Consider the following 23,128-nt stretch of genomic DNA (forward strand, 5'->3'; position numbering starts at 1 on the left):
GTGGCTCATATTTGACTTGTAAATACTGTGCATAGATCCATAGATCACTAAAACAATACCTTTTTGCCCCTTTATTTTCTATCAATTACACGCCCCATGAAGCCTTGAATTCATGTTTTTTTTTTTTTTTTGTCACATTCCTGAGCCAATAATTTGATGATAATAATAAAGACCCTAATGTATCCGGTAGGAGACACAAAGGAGTCTCCTTGAAATAAAGGCTTCATGGGGTGTGTAATTGATAGAAAATAAGTCATTTTTTGGGTGAACTACTCCTTTAAACTCTGCGTGGTCTCCCCATTATTTGTACCTCACGCTCAACACCACAGTAACTAAATTGAATTAATTTATCTTACAAACTCCCTGTTACGGCCCTATGTGGCCTCATATTGTGTTTTTAACCCTCTGAGTGATTGCAGTGCCCTATTTGGTAATGGAGGGTGGAGTGGAGATTGGAGGAGTGGCTTGGTGTCTGGAGACACACCTGGGCCTCGTTCTTCAATCAGCCCAGCCAGCATAAAATCCTGGGAGAGGCTTTACACCCCTTTTGCCATCCGTCACCATGTGCTGCTGAACCCTTTTCTGTTTGTTAGCTGTGTTTACTACTGTAGGTCTGTTGGCTGTGTGCCTTACCTTCTCATGCTTAGTGCGTAAAGGTTACTTTATTTACTGAGTGTTTAAAGTATAGACCATTGTAATATCAGCCGATCTTAGACAGGAAACTTTACTTAATTATATTCCAAACCTTTTCCCTACGTGCATTTGTAACCTAACCCTAACCCTAACAGGGAAGCTGGTAGGGGTGTGCCGCCATTTATTTTGCTCCCCCTTTTGTCCCTGTTTTTCTTAGTTAGGGAGTTTACAGTAGATTGTACTTTTTATTTTGGTGTAGGTTAGGTTGTTTTCTTTTCAGGTAGGGTGTATTTTGGCTTTCCACCCTGAAGCTGTATGCTTTCCCTGTTTATTCATCCCTTGTACAATTAAGTTTAATCCTAATAATAAATTGTACACTTTTTAGTTGACCTTGGTTTGGTTTGAAATATGTTACTCCTTTATAACCTCTAGACCCTTATAAGGTCGTAACACTCCCCTAGACTTTAAAATGGGTTTCGTAACACAAGCATGTGAGATACTTTTCAATCAATCGATCAATTATAATCAATCAATCAGAAAGTTATTCTTCTGACCTGAATTATGATGAATATGAGGATCTTTTATTTAATAACATGCGATATTAAAACGAATATGTAATATTTCATAGAGCAGGTTGAGGGCTATTTTGATAGGATTCAGAAAGGCATAAGAACTAAATATGTATTTCTTGCTTTTAAGTGTTGATAAAATAACGACATTTAAGTATATCGGTAATTCACATTACTATGTAAAAAGAAAGCAAATAGGCCTATACTATATTAAACTGTATTGAGCTAATAATGCACAATGCACAGAGCCTGTCTTAGTGCATACAGCTCACTGTATAGAGGTGTGTTCTCTAAGCATGGAAAGGAAGCTCTGACTTAGAAACAAGATGTCCACACCTTGAAAGAAAGGAGATGTGTTGGAGATGAATGGAGACTCTACTATGACATTGACATACTGTACACTAGTGTCTTGGTGTGACTGTAGAGTACAGTGTGTTGTGCTCCATGGTGGCTGAATTGAGGCTCTGGTAGGTGGAGTCTAACTCTGATGTATTATTAATGTATATAGATACATGGATAGAGTAAATATAACTTTTGTTAGATCATTGAATGAACAATATGTGGAAATGTTCTTATTTCATTCTACATTTCAAGAGTGAAAGAAAATAATTCACCCAAATCACCTAAATCTCTATTCTACCTGTACTCTAATGTGAGGTTCAGACTACAAGATATTTGCCTGAATTAGTAATAGAGTAGTTGTAGTAATCACTACTGCTATCAGCACTACAGTTGTAACTGTGGTAGAAGTGCTCCATCTATCTATCAATAGTAGTACTGCATTAATCATAGTTGTATGAGAGTATAGCCTACAGACAGCAATAAAGATACAAATATGTTCTTTGCCTGCAGAACATTTCTGGTGTCTGAATCTCTTCTGGTGTTGGACCCTGTGGGACACACACATAAACATATAAACCAATAAGTCACTCTTAGTGAAGTTAAAGCTGCATCAATCTGATAGTTGCATAGCTTGTAGCTTAGTTTGTCTTTGTCTGCCATGGTCTCTTGGCCGTGTTTGGAGAGCTGGTTTGTTTTGGCAAAACAGTATGATTCCCCTTGTAGATCTGCAGAGGCCATATTATATCGCACAATGAGGTGTCGCATGAAACTAGTCCAACCACCAACACCAACATGATGACAGTGGTACAGAACACATGGATTTAAACAACACATACTGTATTGTACATGTGCATGAAGTTAGCTCACCTCCAGACTGTCTCTTTGTCTTCCATCTGTACATGAACAGTACACACACCAAGAACACAACTGCACACACACTCTCACACACAACCACAACGACGGAGGACTTCTGGACTTCTGTAAATGAGAGAAGGGGGGGGGGGGGTTACAGTTAGCCTTGGTACACATGCAGGCTTTTGTTTTTAGGATACAGTGAACACTAAGAGACTGTGTTCTTTTTTTTCTTTCACTAGACCATAGGAACATAGTGGTTGATAATGGGGCATTTTGCCATTTTACCTTCATCACAGACAGCAGTTTCACTGTGGCCACATTTGGGGGATGCCAAACCTTTATGTGAGCACCGTGCAAGCTCTGATTCACTGCCTGTGCAGCCGACCTCATCCAACCAGATGTGCCCACTGCCTGGTCCAAAACGTGCTCTGGATGGAGCTGACAGCGCCCTGCCACATCCTAACTGTCTACACACCACCTGGGCATCATTTAGGTCCCAGAGATCATCACACACTGTCCCCCACTGTCCACGGAAGTAGATCTCCACTCTGCCAAAGCAGGTGTTGTTCCCTCCATTTACCAGTCGAATGTCTCCCTCTGGTGTTGGCTTGTCAGTGGTCATGGCAGTGGCAGTGGTCATCCATCTTGGAAGGGATTTGGTCGGAAGAGGGTTAGATGTCATGGAGAAAGTGAACAGCACTCAGGCTTTCAACGCTACCGAACAAGCTTTATTTTAATATAATAATATAAATTAATAATATATGAACAATTTGACAAGACCTCTTTACAGTACCTGCACAATAGGCTTGGAGAGAGTAGCGTGTCTTTACAAGCTTGTAGACATAGTAGTTCCTATTACAGTTCTTCACATGGATGGGAGATCGGGTACTGTCGGAACATCTGCTTGGATAGGAGCTACAGACTCTGCGCTGTACAATTCCATCTGACACTGCAGGATGACGAGACTGATTCATCCATACAGGATTCTCAGTTCCACACATGTATTGTTTCACACATGTCTCTAGTATCTGGGAACTGCTTTCCCCCGGGAACAGTCGATACCACCCTTCCCAGTTGACTTTGCAGTCACAGCGGTAGTCACCATCATTGTAGATTTTGATTATTATTACAAAACATGCATCAACCACTTTAGCCTTATACAGTATATTCTTCTGCTATCTTGGGATGATATTGAGGCCAGTGGGCAACGCTGACCATGTTCGAAGCGAAGCGGCGTGAAAGCGTGAGATTGGTACTCAAAACATTTTCCCATGGTTGGCAGGCCTGCATGCAGCATGTCATGTCTTTACTAAACGTGATCTATCTACAGCCAATGCTGTGACCACATCCTTTCCTCTAGTGCTGTTCTCTACATCACCGCAGAAAGAGCTGCTATAGGTCCAGTTTTATATGCCCAACTTGCACAGCAGCAAAACTGTCAGCTTTTACGAAGTCAGCCTACTATCACCGTAAGACTATATAAAGTATTAAAGGACCGGTCTCAGCAAGATTTGGAAACACTTGCCCATGCATTCATCACCAGTAGATCTTAATCTACTGTAATGGTGTCTATGCCTCCCGCTACAAGAAAGTGGATCATACCACTCCAGTTCTTAAATCTCTAAGTGTTCTGGTTGGAACATAAAATGTAATGGAATCTTTAATATATGAAGGTGACAAGATATTAAGTGCTTTGTAAACAAGTGCTTTAAAATAAATTCTAAAAGATACAGGTAGTCAGTGCAGTGTCGCCAGGACTGGACTAATGTGATCTTGTAAGTAAGCGTGGATAAGCACTTCTGCATCTTTCTGATTTAAAAAGGGTCTCTCTTTAGCCACGTTTTTTAAATGAAGAAAGGCTGTTCTGGTGACCTTGTTAAAATGAGAATTACAATTTAAATCGAAGATATGTGACCTCTGTTTTGACCTGTCTAGCCAGAGATCCAAGCATTGAATGTAATTTGTCTCTCTCTCTCATATTTGGGGCCAGTATGGAGAATCTCTGTTTTTCCTTCAATGAGTATTAAAAAGTTACATCTTTTCTTTGCAACATCCAAAGATGAATGTCATTAGACAAGAAGTGAGAACAGTGCAGGGCATTGGGGTCGTCTGGTGAGACGGATATGTGCAGCTCTGTATCATCAGCATAGCAGTGGTTGTTGAAATGGGCGCATGTTCAAAGTGAAGCGGCATGAAAGAAGCGTGACTACGGTACTTGCACATGTCAATTCTTGGTACTTAGCGTGATGTCACCACATCCTCTCCTCTAGTGCTGTTCTCTACACCACCGCAGAAAGAAGGTCCTATAGGTCCACTTTCATGTCTACCACAAACATGCACATGCAACCTTTACGATGATTGGAGGAGCAGAGATGATTGCTACAACAGTAGCATGCAACACATTTTGACCAACACTGCATGAGAGAGACCTTGCGATCAGATTGCATTGTACATAGCCGTAGTCGTAAAGCTATAGACAGTGCAGCCAGTGTGTTCGCACTATAGGGCCCACCTTCGTATGCTGGGTGGAGAACAGTCACTTTGCGAGGGTCACAGTCATGATTTTCAGTTGTTTTGGTAATATAGTCTGACAATAAAATGTCATGCTTATTCTGCATAACCTATAAAAGTAAACTGAGCAAACTAGATTATTCAATTAAATGAATAATTTTGTATTTGCTTTGATATGCAAGTGCAAGTGAAAGTAGTATAATACCAATGCAACAAAAAACACATTCATCAGAGTTTAACTCACAGGAACACTAAATTGTTCGATATGGAGTATGTGCGCTTCCTCTGTTTGCCTCCTTGGCCGTGCAAGGTGCTTTTCACAGACTCCAATGTATTTATGTAATTATACACGGGAATCAATGGGGTCAAAGGGTTAAGAAAATCTCTCAAAACTTAGGTTATGTAATAATATAAGAATAAACTTTATTTGTATAGCACTTTTTTTTTAAGTTTACAAATGCTTCACAAACCAGCAGAAAAACAACAATATAGGTGATTCAAACAAACAGGAACAAAATATAATTAAGAATATACACAAAAACTAGCTGTCAGTTTCTCTATTTTCACTAGTTTGGGTCCCTGGTACACATCAAAATTCTCTTTTGGGCCTCGAGTTAAAACGTTTGGGAACCACTGCTATAGACTCTGTCTGTACAACATATTACAGTGATCAACGTTTTTATTGACAAAAATGCATATATATGATATAAAAATATTTTTTTGTACATATCTGTCAAAAGGATAAAACATAACACATTATGAAGATGAGAAGAATTGTATGCTACTTAATTACTTCTAATGGTGAAACTATAAGCATTACTCAGTGAATCAAATGAACAATGAACAAAGCATGTCCAGATTTAGCGTGCTGTACCACAGAAGTGCAGCTAGGCTTGGAACGTAAGCACTGACAATAATTGTCTTTGTCTTTGAGACACACACTGTACAGGTATTTGGTGGCATGACCAAGTTTTGGAGGTGCAAACAATGCAGGTATTAATTAGCATTAAGTTTGTGAGACAGATTGTATAAAGTGATATACTGTTATGTTTCTGTCCTAGCGCAAAACTATGCTTAAGTGCAGGGACCTGGCAACATGAAAAATTAAGACAATGCTATTAACACATTGCTTAATAATAAACCATCCATGTCATTTACACACACACACACACACACACACACACACACACACACACACACACACACACACACACACACACACACACACACACACACACACACACACACACACACACACACACACACACACACACACACACACACACACACACACACACACACACACACACAGCAAGTCAACATCAGTTTCATGAATAAAATGTAATTTTGTCCAATCTGTAAAGTAGAGTACAGTATGTTAATACAATATAACTTATATGGGGTGGTTGTATTTTGTCTCCCTGCTCTTCTATTGAAACATTTAGATCATGTCAAAGGTCATGTCACACCTAGACACAGGAACTGACACGGATTTTGACCTGATGGTCAAGATTCAATTTGTCCCCTGAGCAAGCGAGCAGGCTCTATTAGCTCAAGAATGTCAGGACTTGCGCAGGAAACTAGGTTCAAATCCGGGGTAGAAGAGGAAAGTTACATAGTGCTGCTTTAGAGGAGATTGGGGTCAAAAGTAACACTTTTTACATTCTCCTTCATAATTCACAGAATACTTGAATTATACTAGTCATCTTTTGTCTTAAGAAATATATGTGCCCTAATTACTAATACCATTTATAAGCTTTCACTAGTAAGGACAAGACTAAAATATGACTTTTAATGCAATAAGTCAGAGTGTTACAACTGCCCCCGTGATGGGGGCAATTGTAACAGTGGTTGGGGCAATTGTAACACTGTAAAATATAAGTCATATTAACACATTATATCTCAAATAAAAGCATATCACTAAGTAATATGTATTTTTTTATAATTTAAAATGTTTACTTAAGAATGTTTTATATATATAATTACAATTATTTTGTATTTTTATTCAAATTATTTTAATTTCAATTTTGTTTTTTCAAATGTATGTCTATTTTTTTATTTTAAAGTATTTTTACTTTGAACTCTATAGTGACATTTTGTGAAATATGTTCATTTACTAACAACAAGTATGTAATCCCCGACAAAAAATCTGCTTGCATTGAAACACATTGTTACAATTGACCCCGGTCACTGCGTTACAATTGACCCCGATGGGCCAACCATGATGAAATTCCATATTCTAGCTACTGTAGAAAGACCTGTACTAGCATAGGCTGCTGACTTTAATTTGTGACCAATAACATAGAGATACAATTCATCTACAGTAAGTTTAAATTAGCTGTCATCTTAACTTTAGACAGCAGAGGGAAACTACTGTACATAAAAAAATGTACGTTTACACCTCAAAATCTGTTTTTGTTGAAAACAGCTGCTGAGATGAAATGATCATTCTATCGTTCCATAGGCAGAGAGAGGACCCTACTGAGCATGTGCACAAGAAGTCTCACCCCTCTAGCTTATTTCTGATTAGAATGATTGAGTGTGTTACGTTTGCCCCCTGTTACTTTTGACCCCTAATATTCATTAATTTGGTGGGATCACGGGGGGTATGGTACCTGGGGTCAGGGGTGCAGCCGCACCCTCAGCACCCTTACTAACCACGTCTATGCTTTCATACAGTGTGTTCTCCTCCATGGTCTCTGGATTCAGACTCTGGTAGGAGCTGTTTAACTCTGATCTCGATACTGGAGGACAGTTCGGTGGGATCACAGGGGGTATGGTACCTGGGGTCAGGGGTGCAGCCGCACCCTTAGCACTTTTAGCAACCTTAGCACCCTTAGCATCCTTAGCACCCTTAGCACCCTTACTAACCACGTCTATGCTTTCATACAGTGTGTTGTCCTCCATGGTCTCTGGATTCAGACTCTGGTAGGAGCAGTTTAACTCTGATCTCGATACTGGAGCACAGTTCTCATAGTTAACCACCTGAGGAGGTAAACAACAGTAGGCCTATTAATATTGTATAGACTTGTACGTTTTATTGGATAGATATAATTCAATGAACAATATTGAGATGTAGAAACATTATTTTTTTCTTTCTATCTTTCAACAGCAAAAGAAAATTATGAACCGAAGTAACCTCCTCTCCTGTATTGTGCACTTCAGACGAATAGAAGAACGGTCGGCACCAATACCTAGTTAGCACCAAGCGAATTCCGGTAATCTCGGAACGGTCGGCACCAGGAATTTCTGGGCACCAAAACCTACTCAGCCCAGACAAATCCACGACCTCAGAATGGTTGGCACCAACGTATTCTCACTCACAAGACAGTAAACGTTTGACGTCTTGGGGGTCCCGAGCCAGGGGAGGGGGCAATGATTTACGATTCAGTCCCTATCCTATCGGCTGAAGCGGCACCAAGCGAGCGGACAGCTCGCTTATTGGTTCAAGTCCGCTTCAGATTGCGAGCCTCCATCGTTTAGCTGTTTTTTGTGCCTAACTAGTTCCTAACTTAATATTAAGCGCTGTAGTCTGTTCTCACCAAGCAGGCCGAGTGTTCCGCCTCGCCGGTGCCGAGGGTTCTCGGAACGCTCTGCACCAGCGGGCCGAGTGTTCCAAAAAACAAATGGTGCCAAGTAGGTATTGGTGCTGACCGTTCTGGTTACCATTCAGACTACAACACATTAGCCTGAATTAGTAGAGTAGTTGTAGTAATCATTATCTGCTATCAGCACTACAGTAGTAACTCCATCGACTGTATCTATCGATATTAGTTCTGCATTAATAATAGCTGTATGAGAATATGAGAGTAGTGACAGAAATAAAGACATGAATAAGGTTTTGACCTGCACAGAATGTGTGGTGTCTGCTCCTCTTCTGTTGCTGGACCCTGTGGAACACACGCATGAACACAGTTTAAGTCATTCAGACCTGAGGCCGATTTTAAAAACGCCTTCTAAATCCTGACCTAAGTTTTCTGATAAACTTCAAATATTTATTACAAAATTACAACAAATGTATGTTGCTACAGTATATACTGTACATAGCAACAGGAACCCCAAAAGGGGTTCCCGTCCTGAAAGGTATAGTTACAAATAGGGGTTCCCGCCCTGCATGTGTTAAGTTACAAGCAACATTTTACAATATCTTTGCTAGTTGAAAGGCTAGCTAACAATTGTCTTTGTCTGGCATAATTTGGTTGTTTTGGCACATCACAATTGGTAGAGAGGCCACATAATGAGTCTTTAAATTACACTAAACTTATACACTAAAACTCATTTTTCATCAACGCAACGTCCTGCTGCCTCCTGCATTATGTGACATTTAGAAACAGGTGGTACGCACTACGCAGGACCGTTGAGTGATTTCCAACGAGCGCTTCCAAACTCTAACACTTAGAAACATTATCACCTGCACAGAATTTCTTGAAAGTAGCTCATAACTATGGTCTATGGTGGATTTTTATGAAACAAAACCTTTGCAGATAGAAAATAATTCAAGTTTTCCGTACAGCTGCAAAGTTGGTGAGTTTAATGTTGTTTACTACAATCAGATCGGACTTTTCTGTTTGGATGGTATAGGCTGTCAAGGGTTGGTATTGCAACTCTAGATTCCAGATATTAAAAATAGTATCTAAGAGTTGCTTGCGGCTAGGGTTAGTGTACTGTACACAGCCTTGGTACTGTAGCGTGGGTGGCCTCCAAAATAGTGGTCCCTAACTCAGCGACTGCTGGTTTTCTATATCTCTCTTAATTGTATGAATGTACTTTATTTCAGTTTTTTTGTACTGTATGTCTCTGCTGATGTGGAATGGTTGATGTGAAAAATATATCAGTATATCTAAAACAACTTTTGTTTAATTGAAAACGTTACACAGTACTTTAATGCACTTGAACCACTGCAATGTAACTGAATAAGACTGGTCTAGATGTGTCATCATACCTGGCTGTTGCAACTGTCTCTGGGTTTTGTGTTTGTGGTAAATTGCCACTCCCACTATCAGCGCAAACATCACAGTAACCACGGTGACGACTGAAGCCACTGCGATCCTGGTGCTGGGGGACACTGCACTGGTAACTTCCCCTTCCTGTTCCTGTTCATTCTGTGTTGTAGCTTCAACTGTTGTGATATAAGTTCAAAGCCCACAAAAAGAAAGACAGTCATCATTTCTGAACAACAGAAGTCCAATATATTTGTCATTAATGAGATCATTGAGTTATTTAAGTACACAATAAAAATCCATACTGTTAATTTAGCCATTTTGTTAAAGCAGCAATCCAGAACGTATTGACCAAAACGTTATTCTAACCAATCTGTATGGTAGAGCTTGTTAACACAATATAACTAGTGCATCTGCAGTGGTTTGTAGGTGGTTTCCCTTCGCTTCCATAGAGATATGTAGACCTGGTGTCGGGTAGGACACCTATTGACAAGTAGTACTGCCTGAACATTATAAGCGCAATATCTAGCCTGGTCTATTCTATTTTTGTTTTTTTTGGGGGGAGGGGGTGGTGTCTCAGACAGGAGACCGGGGTTCAAATCCCGGGTAAGACATAATAATACAAATTGCAGCTTTAAATGAACACTGAGGATATACAGAATGAGATTACATTACAATACTGACCTTGAAGAGTCTCAAAAACAGTTGTTGTGATAACGGCATCTGTTGTATGTAAAAAAAAAAAAAAAAAGGACATAGGTTAATGACATGAAGGTTACAAATTGAAGCTTTATAAATGAACACTGAGGATATTGCAGTGTGAGATCATAACATTAAAATACTGACTTTGAGTCATCTCTGGCACCAAAGCAGTTGTTGTGATAACGGCATCTGTTGTATAAAAAGGCCATATAGGTTAATGACATAATTAATTAATGAATGATGTTATGAATTACTGATAGAAACAGCAACAAGTCACAGTTTTTGAGTCTCACCTTGAACCTTCAGGAGGCGTTCAGAGCAGCGCCGTGTTTGTCCAGCCAGGTACTTACATCTGTACCAGCCACTGTCACTGTCCTTCACAGGAGAAATCACTAATGACGCTCCAGTAACGTTGAGACGTTTGTTGTCCTCCAGAATGTTGACCTCTTTGCCTCCTTTCAAAAATGCCCAGGAGAAAGTTTGGTGGTGTCCAGGTGTGTCATTCAGACAATTCTGGGTGGCCACTGAATTGCGTGCTGCCTTTACTGGGTTGAGAGTGTTGCACTCTGAAAGAGAACATTCAGCAAAAATAGGCAAGAATATGTGAACATTCTGCGAAAATACTGTAGGCAAACATTAGCAGTGGTGGAAAAAAGACTCCATTTTTTTACTTAAGTAAAAGTATCAATACTGCATTGTAGAAATACTCTGCTCAAGTAAAAGTCCGGTATTCAAAATTTACTTGAGTAAAAGTACAAAAGTATTGGTATGAAAATGTACTTAAGCCATTACGACCGGGAACGCATGTATGTGTCATTTTAAGATATCTTTGGCTATTAAAAAATAGCAGATATACAAGCTCATAGTGTGGCACTCTGTGCTGCGCTATGAGCTTGTAGATCTGCTATTTTTGAAAAATCGTCAGAATTTGTGCAAATCATTGAATATAGCCTATATCATTTTTAAAGAGAACATATGTAACTCAAATCTTCGCTTCTGGGGGGTCCCTGGAAGAACATATTTTGAGATGGGGGTCCGTGGCCAAATACATATAGTTTTGGGGGTCCTTGACATGAAAAAAAAAGAACCACTGATTATAGCAACGTAAGTTTTTTCAAAAAACTGTTAGGATTTAGAAGACATTTGTAGGACCACCCTGAAGCAAAGATTTGAGTTAAAAATGTTTGCTTTAAAAATATATATATATATTAAAAGAATTGCTAAACATTTCATGATTTATCAAAAATAGCAGATGTACAAGCTCATAGCGTGGCACTCGGTGCCGCGCTATGAGCTTGTAGATCTGCTGTTTTTTTTATAGCCCAATAAATATAAAATGACACGGATGCATTCCCGGTCTTAATGGGTCAAAGTACCAAAAGTAGAAAGTACTCATTATGCAGAATGTGCCATTTCACACAGGTTTTCAAATGTATAAAATATATAAAAATCTTTTGAAAATATCCGATCTACAAGCTCACAACGCGTTGCATCGCAATGCATTGTGATTGTTTTCAAATAGCCAAAATGTATATAGGGCTGAAGTTGTTAATGTATGTTTTATAATAATAATCAAAATCTACAAAGTACGATAAACGTTTTTAAATAAATGTAGTTGGGTAAAAGTACAATATTTGCCTCTGAGATGTAGTGGAATAGAAAAAGTATAGACGAGAACACTCCAGTAAAGTAAGAGTACCTGAAAATTGTACTTAAGTACAGTGCTTGAGTAAATGTACTTAGTTACTTTCCACCACTGGTTGTAACTAACTTGACTCACGTACTCTACTACTTCTGGTTTTCTGTATTTCTATCTCTAGTCTAAATTAAGCCCTGATGGCAGTATGGGATTCCCCAACTTTGTACACTAGCAGAGCTGGGGAACAACTATATATAGGGTTCAAGAATTGAAAATACACAAAGGGGGGATTGCATAATGTTACCTTTCACTTTTAGAGTGATATTTTGGTCCAATACAAGGTCCCATCCTTTCCATATCTGACAGCGGTACAGACCCTCATCAGATTTGTCTACCGCTGTCAGAAATGCAGACATGCCTCCCTGATCATCGGCTCTCCATTTCACATTCTCTCCATCAGGGAATTCAGGGCTCTTGGGACTGGACAGGATGACCTTGGGCTGAGCATAATGACCTCCAGTGTGTTTTGTCAGTTGTAATCTGTAGTTCTGCAGGCCTGTTTTCGTTGTCATGGAACACGGTAGACGTACATCTTCTCCTTGAGTTGCCACAACTTATTGAGAAGGAGCTACAGACCCTGGACATAAAGTTGAGAATCAGAGTTTATAAGAATGAAGTCTAGTTTTTGAAACCTGATTTATGCTTTGTCGTGTGATGCTGTCGCTCCCCCAAAAATGTTGCCATGAGCGACACCGTCATACGACAAAGTATACATCAATTAGCCACACCACCAATTAAATTAGGTGTTGTTTCATGAATGGTGTGTACAGTAAGATACAATACTGAAAGAGATATCAAGCAGCACATAGACGGACGTTAGAAATGGTATTACTCTAATATTTAATTTTATTTTAATTGTATAGCTTAATTTTTCAGCTTGATTAAATGCTGTTGTGAAAATGTAACATTGATCTGAACGATTAACATTAATTAATCACATTTTGTGAAGAAAGCTCTCAATAGTAGCCTACTCACCTCTGCATTCAGATACGATAATCAGCAGAATTAAAGTTGAGAAATCACAAACATTAAAATTAGCCATTATCTGTTCATATGATGGAAGTCTGAGTGTCCACAGGAGTTCATTTCAGAAACAAATCTACTGTTAGCTGCTCATCACATACTTTCAGTCAGGGCTGGCACTATATAGGGGACACTGGCGGCAGAGCCCACCCAAATGTGCATCCTGCCCACGCAATCAAAAGTTAACCCTTAGATGCATAAGTGGGTCAAAGAGGACACGATGGGCTTGTTTTCTTGCTATATCTTTCTAATGAAACGTTTTTATCCTGGTATTCCTCACAACAAAAACATGTTTTTTATGTAAGAACAAGTCTTTAGTTTTTGTATTACAGTCCAAAGCTTCCATAAGAGGATCAAAAATGACCTGCATGCATTTCCAAAGGAATCTCATAGGAACCTTTTATTCTCATCAAATGTAACTGTGGGTATACATTTATTGTTGACCCCCACACATCTAATAATGTTGGTACTGTCACCACTCAGGTACTTTCTTTAACACATTTTCTTTTTTTACCTCATAAAATATTTGATCAATCAAATCAAAAGTTAACTGTTATTGTAGGTACTTGGGTAGGCACTCATTTAAGGAACAATTTTACTTTAGAATGATGAGAGGACATCACTCCAGGGAGGAAGACCTTGAATTCATGGCTTTAGTAAAAGTCCAAAACACTTGCATGAATAAAGAAGGTTTATTTGTCACTATACAGGCAGTGGCATTGTGGTGTGACATTGTATGCCAGACTGTGCAACATGCAGCACAAACAGTATAACAATATAATTAAAAAGAATAAGAATAATAAGAATATTTGGACAGTGATGAAACATAAAATAAAATCAAATAAAAATATAAATAAATGCTGGAAAACACTTTATACCAATTACTTAAGACCCTCAAAATAGGAGTATAGGTTTATGCAAATTTGGATATTCAAGCCTTTTTCGGATTGTTCCCAAAGGAATAGCAAGCTGCCAAACACAAGAGTGCTTTTATGTCCTCTTCAGGCTATTAGACTAGGTAGGTAATAATAACAATAATAATAATTTAGTCCCTATTTGGTATTTTGGGGTATTTGTCACTGTATATTTGCACATACATGAAATGTGTCCTTTAAACCACCATAACTATTCGAAGCAGTGGCCCATATAATACAGCACCAGGGGAGCAGTTAGGGGCTGAGTGAGTTATCCATGTAAGTGAGGATAAAATCATCCAAATCAAATAGATATACATATATTTATAGATATATATATTCTATCAATAATTCACAGTACTATGAAGAAAAACATATTTTTTTTATACAAGATCATTTTATTATACAAGATATTGTATAAAGCAGTATTGAGTTAATAATGTACAGTCTTAGTGCATATAGTTCACTGTACCGAGGTGCGTTATCTATGCTTGGAAAGGAAGCTCTGACTTAGCAACAAGTTGTCCACACCTGAAGAAATCAAAGCGAGGATAACTTTCTTCAAGTCTGTGAAAGTTTAAAAAAGTAGAGTAGAAAGTCTATAAAAATACAAATGATCTACAGTAGGGGACCTGCTTCTTCAAACACACTATGGGTGTCTTGGTGTGACTGTAGAGTACAGTGAGTTTTCATCCATGGTGGCTAGATCGAGGCTCTGGTAGGTGGAGTCTAACTCTGATGGGGAGACTCGAGGACAGTTCGCATAAATGGGCATCTGAGGAGGTAAACAACAGTATTAATACTGTATATCAATACATAGATAGACTTAATAACTTTTGTTAGATAATTGAATGGACAATATGTGGAAATGTTCTTATTTTCAACATTGACAGAAAATAATTCACCCAAATCACCTCCTACATCTCTCTTCTACCTGTACTGTAATGTGAGGTTCAGACAACAATATATTTGCCTGAATTACTTAGTAATAGAGAAGTTGTAGTTATCACTACTGCTATCAGCACTACAGTTGTAACTGTAGTAGAAGTGCTCCATCTATCTATCAATAGTAGAACTGCATTAATCATAGTTGACTTCTTTTTTTATTTGCTCATGTTCAGCACTTTGGTTCGACCTTGGTCTTTGAAAATCTGCTGTATAAATAAAGTTTTATTTTATTTTATTTGATAGTTGTATGAGAGTATATACCGCCAGGTTAGGTAAGCTATTGTGGCCTCCTGGTGGCGCTATAATAGGCCAATGTGATAAAGGGTGCCATTTCTTCCTCTGCCTTGCAATCGGACGCTGCGTTCATGATTTCAGGCATTTTGTTTAAAAAAAAATGTTTTGCAAAAATCTGCCTGCTGGTGCCACTGCCGCTATAACAGGCCAATGTGAAAATGTGTTTCACTATAATTGGGCCAACGGTGCCGGAGGTCACAGACGGACACACACACACACGGACGGACGGACAGGATGCCTTCGGCCTGGCGGAGACAATAAAGATACAAATATGTTTTTAACCTGCAGAGAATTTCTGGTGTCTGCGTCTCTTCTGGTGTTGGAACCTGTGGAACACACACATAAACAGTAGATTTACCTCTACTTTTACTTTTACTACTTGTACTTGCACTTAAGTATTTTTTTTTTTTAATCATGTAATTTTGAATACTTAAGTATATTTAAAAGCAATTACTTGTGTACTTTTACTCGAGTAACATTGTGACTGAGCTACTTTAACTTGAGTAGATTTTAAAATTTTACTCAAGTACTGGGGTCGAGTACTTCGTCCACTACTGGTCACCTCCACCAGTCCAACCATCAAAACCAACCTCTATGATGTCAGTGGTACAGAACACATGGTCTTAAACAACACATACTGTACATGTGTATGAAGTTAACTCACCTCCAGACTGTCTCCTTGTCTTCCATCTGTACACGAGCAGTACACACACCAAGAATGCAACTAGACACACACTCACACACACACCTACAACCACACGTGAGTACTTCTCCTGGACTTCTGAGACAGAGAGAGAGAGAGAGAGAGAGAGAGAGAGAGAGAGAGAGAGAGAGAGAGAGAGAGAGAGAGAGAGAGAGAGAGAGAGAGAGAGAGAGAGAGAGAGAGAGAGACAGACAGACAGACAGACAGACAGACAGACAGACAGACAGACAGACAGACAGACAGACAGACAGACAGACAGACAGACAGACAGACAGACAGACAGACAGACAGACAGACAGACAGACAGACAGGATCAGGGTACAGGAAACACTTTAACAACAACACATGGAGGAGTCTATAAAGAAGACAAAAGTTACGTGTAGTAACTACAGTATAATGAATTATATATAAATGTGCTGCTTTTCATTTTATTGCATTATTTAAAAAATATTGTGTTATATACATACATCATGTTTATTTCTTTCCTTTAATGTCTATGCGAACCCGGGGGTCTGGTGAAGGGGTTAATAAGCGGCGTGTGTTGTTTTGCAACCACAGGACCGCCAGATCAAAGGAAGAGACTGTCACTACTGCTAGCAGGCAAACTATACAGTACGAGTACATTAATGACCACTGACGGACAATTTATGTACTGAAAAGATACACTTCTGTATGCTACTGTGGGATTTTGTGTGAACTGTTTGCCCATACAGAGTGATGTGATGTAATGTCTCTCCCCTCTGAAAAGCTTGTTAAAAAAATAAAATTAAAAGTTGGTCACAAAAAAAATTGCTGCATGGAAGTGGTGACACAAAGAAAGAAAGCGACTTTGGGTACCTTCAAAATTGCTACTGTATATAAATGTCAGGTATTATTTTTTACCTTTTTTTTATTATTATTATTATTTTATTATTATTATTATTATAAAGAAATGAGCAGACACATTTCAAACTGGAACCTTAAATTGAAGCTGATAAATGGGTACTCTCTCCTAATTGCATGAAACTGGCAACCCACGTGAAAATGTAATATTTTCTGTTCTGTAGTAAACAGCTGGAGAGATGAGACAAATACTCTACAACAATGATTACTATCAGAGCTTTAACTTTTTAACAAAATACTTTTTTCAACCAAAACATTTCACAATAAAGCCCAGCCCACACCAATGCAACTAGTCACAACTTGCAACCAGTTGCAATATATTGCAGCGGTCTGGACTGACCAGTTGCAGACCGGTGTCATTTGGGGATAATGGTTGCAAGGAGTTCCAAGGAGTTGCAATACTTGCAGCTGCAAGGAGCATTGGTGTGGTGTAAAACTATGCACATTTTTATTTCAATTTGTTATGCTTAATTGCACAAAAATATAGGCGTACAATGTGTTACTATATGCCCATATATAGGCATAAATAGGACACAGAAAGACAAATGGGACTTGCTTTGTTCCTGAGTAGGAGGATGCCCAGCTGTCTAGTATCATACATTTGTGCTTAGGTATTCTATTTCAATTTAAATGCGGAAATAGCCAATCTGATATTTTTGCTGAATGTTCACCTATTGTGACATGGCCAGAATCTGGACGTTAGGGTTCATATTATGGTTAAATTTGCCTTAAGTGATCTTGTTGTGTTTGTTCACTAACATGTGTCTCCCTGTCTCTCCAGCTCTTTAGTAAAAAAAGGAAATTCATTTTCAGGTCAGGATACAAATTTGATCCAATCATGAGAGAGAACATGATACGGGATATATACAAATATATAAAATTACCCTCTGGTGTTGGCTTGTCAGAGACCAGTGGATGGGTAGCAGTGGTTCCTGTGGACGGACTCAGAGGTGTTGTAGATGTCATGGAGTTTACTGTAGAAAGTGGACAACTTTAATGCTACCGAACAACCTTTATAGTATTATAGATTCATATTTTATCAACAATTTTACAACACCACTTTACCTGCACAATAGGCTAAGGAACAAACCTTCGGCTTTACCATCTTGTAGACATAGTAGTTCATATGACAGTTCTTCACATGGATGGGAGGTGAGGTAAAGTGGCAACAGCTATTATCCCAGGTACCACAGACACTGCGCTGTACAATTTCCTCTGACACTGCAGGATGAGCCTGTGTCATCCATAGAGGAGCATGTGTTCCACATTTATTTTTTTCCACACATGTCTCTGGTATCTGGGCACTGCTTTCCCCCAGGAACATTCGATACCACCCTTGCCAGTTGACTTTTTTGTCACAGTGCAGGTCAGTATAATTGTAATCTGTCGCTCTCCAGGTATTATTCAGTACTGTGTAATGATCACAGGGATCTACACAGCGAGAGTTCCCTGTTACGTTGATACAGTCCTCACCTAATGGACAAACCGCATTGCCACAGGAGAACCGAACAACAGATCTTTTGGCCCTGGAGGGAGGCACTCGGCACTCAAAGGAGCCAGGTGTGTTCACACAGACCTGAGACCCATGAGTGCAGGGTGCCTCAGGGAGGGAGCACTCATCAATATCCACACAGCCTTTCTCTGGTGACCATCTGTAACCTTGGTGACAACAGGAGGAATCACTGCAGAGCTTTACATCGTAACAGGTGAGGCCATCACCGACGAAGCCATCTTTACAGACACAGGAGACTGATTGGCTGAAGAAGGTGTCGTCTCTCTCTGTTTTGACTGGTGACTCCAGGCATTTAGCCTGATCATGACATGATTCACAGCTGAGGACGGTTATACCTGTGAAAGGAATTAGTCATTCAGTACATGTGGATTTTTATTTTGGCAGTTGTGAATTGGTAACCACATGAGTTATAAATCATTTAATGTTTCGCTATACATGTACATGAGGTAAATAATTTTGTTGGAAACCTGAATATTCACATACATTTTATTGGACTATGCACTATGATTGCTGATGTGAAATTTACAACCAAATGGTATGACAATTATTAACAATCTTTAAACCGTTCTTAATATTTTTGAAATAACCATGTATTCTTTTACATTTCCAGCATACTGTATGTGTGCAAGCTAGAAATCAAAACACTCAACGATTATGTAGTCTAGGTAAAATTATACATATAGCCTAAGCATAGTGATATTACAGTAACAAAGAAAAAACCTCTTGTATTATGTAATGGGAAAATAGCACTAATAACAACAGTAAAGTGTTAACCCAAAATGTGTCGTATCGGAACCAATCCAAATAGCCATGGCCTAAATCTTTTAAGAATACTGCAGTTTATTTTTTTTGTATTTCATCGTTTCTCAGTATAGGCCTAATTTTGTCGAGACAAATATGTCCTGTTAATTATCTCTCAGTAAAGAATAGAGGAAGCCGAGAGAGATGTTTGTCGCTCATAGTTTAGTGCAGCCAGGCAGGCCTACAGTATGTTTGAATAGGTTTTAGCCTGCTGAAAGAGTGCTCAGTCTGCACATTGCCTGCTAGGGTTTAAGGAATATAAAGAGAAAAGTAAATAATCATTTAATTTCTCTGGGCAGCTTCATTTGAGTTACTAAACTTTTTGTAAGCACATTACTATTGTATAAGATAACTATACAAGATAAGGTAAAACTGGAGACGATATAGAATTGACATATTGCACACTTCCTGCTGTAGAAAACCATACAATGTATGCCCACAAATGAATATCATATGACCAACTATCACATGATATTAATCATATCATATTATTTTTCCATAATTACCAGATGGCTGAAGTCCAAGTATCGCCTCTACAAAACAGAACAAACAGAGTCTTAAGATGAAAGAGAAATCCATCTTAATCATTGAAGGTTTTCTTGCTTATACTGCATCATGATGTGCAAGTGTGTCAACACTTATAATATATTCAGGAAATGAAAACTGTCAACTCAACCCTTAGTTCCTTCAACCTATAGTTCCTTCTCCGCCCAAGTTCCAAACCACACAATGTATTTGTCTTATAAATATGAGTCTCTGTCACCTCTTCATATAGACATTGAATGTCTGCTGCTCTTGTGAATCAGACTTGATTCATGAGCTTCATAGTCAATGTCCAAAACACTCAATAATTATGAATAAAGAAGGTTTATTTGTCACTGTACAGACAGTGGAATGTTGGTGAGACATTGTATGCCAGACTGTGCAACATGCAGCACAACAATGTAATGAAAATAATAAGAATAGCAGGACTGGGATGAAACATAAAATAAAATAAAAATATAAATAAATGTTATATAACACTTTATACAAATAACGTAATCCAAATTTTGATATTTAAGTTTGATTGGCTCATTCCCAAAGGAATAGAAAGCTGCCAAACACAAGAGTTACTGTATGTCCTTTTCAGGCTATTAGTCTTGGCAGGTAATAATATCAATAACAATGTAGTCCCTGTTTGGTATTTTGGGGTATTTGTCACTGTGTATTTGTAAAAACATGAAATGTGTCCTTTAAACCACCATAACTATTCGAAGCAGTGGGCCATATACAGCACCAGGGAGCAGTTTGGGGCTGATTGAGTGATCCATGTAAGTGAGGACAAAATCATCAAAATCAAATGCAGATAACATTCTATCAATAATTCACATTACTATGCAACGCAACGCAATAAAGATATAAATACGTTTTTGACCAGATAATATGCTGGTGTCTGCTTCTCTTCTGATGTTGGACCTGTGGTCACTCTTAAAGAAGTTAAAGATGCACTCATATTTTTCATAGTTGCAAAGCGTATAGCTAATGTTGTCTTTGTCTGCCATGTTTGACGTGTTTGATGGCTCACTAGTGCCTCTCGTGGCTCAAGGTCGCTTCGCTTCAGACGACCTGCCTCCGTCGTTTAAACAGTTTTTGCCTAGCTAGTTCCTAACTTAATATAAGGGGCTGTAGTCACTATATCTATAGTCATGTAGTTTATTCTCACCAAGCGAGCCGCTTCCGTGAAAAAAAAGGGTCCGAATAGGTTGTTGTACCGAGTGTTCCGGGGGTTACCGTACAAGACAGGACAAGTCTTAAGATGAAAATGGAACTTAAAGGTAGGGTAAAGATATTTTTGGGTTAAAAGTAAAACTAAACGTTTTTTATAAAAGGTTAAAGCACTATATTCTGATGGTAATCATTGCTATATAGAGTGTTTGTTCAGTAACAGGAGTCTCCATGTCTCTCCAGCTCTTTAATCAGAAGTTTTTTTCACTGAAGGTTTTCTTTGTGTCATCATCTGCAAGTTTGTTAACACTCATTAATATATTCAGGAAATGAAAAGTTGATGGTTCCTTCCTCACCCAAGTTCAAGCCTATAGGCTACACAGTAACTTTCATGATCAGCTGTTGCTGATGTGATGACAACAATCCAGATGAGTTTAATGTCTGATGAGCTGGAGGAATACAACGATAACATATATTTTTTTTTAAATAGAATAGTTGGACAGTGATGAAACATAAAATAAAATAGAAATAGAAATAAATGTTGGAGAAAACACTTTATATTCATAAGACCCTCAAAATAAGAGTATAGGTTTATGCAAATGTGGATATTTAAGCCTTTTTTTATGTTCCCAAAGGAATAAAAAGCTGCAAAACACAAAAGTTCTTGTATGTCCTCTTCAGGCTATTAGATAGGTAGGTAATAATAACAACTAGAATATTCGCAATTCTGGGAAATTGCAAAGTGTGGTTGCGCCAACGCTCGATTACCGGCGGCCGCCGGTAATCAAGGAATACGGCCGGAGGAATACCGGCGGAGGCCGCACGACGTGCAATTCAAATTCTGTAGGAGAAGGTGCAAAAAGTGTGTTTTGAAGAAAATTCAAAATGGCGGAAAATCTATCCAGACGCAAATGGGCGTGGCCTATATAAGGAGTTGTGTCATGACCCAAGAAATCCAAGGGAAAAGGACATTTTGATTCTACATAGAGTATATAGAGTTATAGACCGAAACGTAAAGTGGGCTTTTATAGCGCCACCATGGACAGGTGTAAAATATGTTTTAATAATTTGGCACTGGACTATGAACCTCCCCTCCAAGTCTTGTAACTGTAGCCCTTATGGTTTCCGAGAGACAAATACTTGAATGGGAGTCTTTGCATGTCCCCATTATACGTCAATGGGGAAAATTAATTTGCTAATAAATGTATATCTTATTAAACTATACAAAGTATCTCTTAGCAAAGTACAAGCCCACGATTCCCATTGGTACGAGTGTGGGGGAAAAACAACTGTGGGAGGAGTAGCGCCAAAATAAAGTTTATCTAGAAAGAATAAAGATCATCTATTACTATAGTCTGGTTGCCCCACTAATAATAATAATTTAGTCCCTATTTGGCATTTTGGGGTATTTGTCACAGTGTATTTGGCACAAAAAATAAATTAAATTTGTCCTTTAAAACCATCATAACTATTCGAAGCAGTGGGCCATTCAGCAGGGGAGCAGTAAGGGGCCGAGTGAGTGATCCATGTAAGTGAGGATAAAACCATCAAAATCAAATAGATATAAAGATATAGATATACATTCTATCAATAATTCACATTACTATGAAGAAAAAAAAGTTTTAATACAAGATTATTTTATTATACAAGATATTGTATAAAGCAGTAGCCTATTGAGCTAATAATGTACAGTCTTAGTGCATATAGTTCACTGTGCCGAGGTGCGTTATCTATGCTTGGAAAGGAAGCTCTGACTTAGAAACAATTTGTCCACACCTGAAGAAATCAAAGCAAGGATAACTTTCTTCAAGTCTGTGAAAGTAAAAAAAAAAAGTAAAAATGATCTACAGTAGGGGAACTGCTTCTTCAAACACACTATGGGTGTCTTGGTGTGACTGTAGAGTACAGTGAGTTGTCATCCATGGTGGCTAGATCGAGGCTCTGGTAGGTGGAGTCTAACTCTGATGGGGAGACTCGAGGACAGTTCGCATAAATGGGCTCCTGAGGAGGTAAACAACAATATTATTAATACTGTATATAGATACATAGATAGACTTCATATAACTTGTGTCAGATAATTGAATGGACAATATGT

The 23,128-nt window shown here is 38.6% G+C and overlaps 2 protein-coding genes and 1 long non-coding RNA gene across 3 annotated transcripts in view; all 3 read right to left on the reverse strand.

Annotated features, from left to right (window-relative positions):
• Positions 1-19,922, reverse strand: part of LOC311042626 (scavenger receptor cysteine-rich domain-containing protein DMBT1-like) — a 93,277-nt gene extending 73,355 nt beyond the window's left edge. Inside the window, exons 1-2 of the mRNA XM_084053478.1 lie at positions 19,836-19,922; positions 18,081-18,863 (exon numbers count right to left, since the gene is read on the reverse strand). Of these exons, the coding sequence (XP_083909604.1) occupies positions 18,081-18,863; positions 19,836-19,908 (856 nt within the window). The 5' untranslated portion in view covers positions 19,909-19,922. The remainder of the gene's footprint in view (positions 1-18,080; positions 18,864-19,835) is intronic.
• LOC311038705 (uncharacterized protein) lies at positions 7,075-12,763 on the reverse strand (the record flags this gene model as incomplete). The annotated part of the gene is made up of 7 exons (XM_084048275.1): positions 7,075-7,895; positions 8,757-8,800; positions 9,853-10,029; positions 10,535-10,573; positions 10,697-10,741; positions 10,846-11,118; positions 12,496-12,763. 7 exons carry the CDS (start codon positions 12,761-12,763, stop codon positions 7,494-7,496), a joined length of 1,248 nt encoding a protein of 415 aa, XP_083904401.1. The 3' UTR covers positions 7,075-7,493.
• On the reverse strand, positions 13,953-16,213 carry LOC311042627. The gene is made up of 3 exons (XR_014600527.1): positions 16,095-16,213; positions 15,713-15,756; positions 13,953-14,963 (listed from the first exon to the last, which is right to left on the reverse strand). It is a non-coding gene; the product is annotated as an uncharacterized lncRNA (long non-coding RNA).
• Positions 19,923-23,128: the final 3,206 nt, after the last annotated feature.

This window comes from Gymnoscopelus microlampas (assembly GCF_963454915.1).
Source record: "Gymnoscopelus microlampas genome assembly, chromosome: 3".
NCBI lineage: Eukaryota > Metazoa > Chordata > Actinopteri > Myctophiformes > Myctophidae > Gymnoscopelus > Gymnoscopelus microlampas.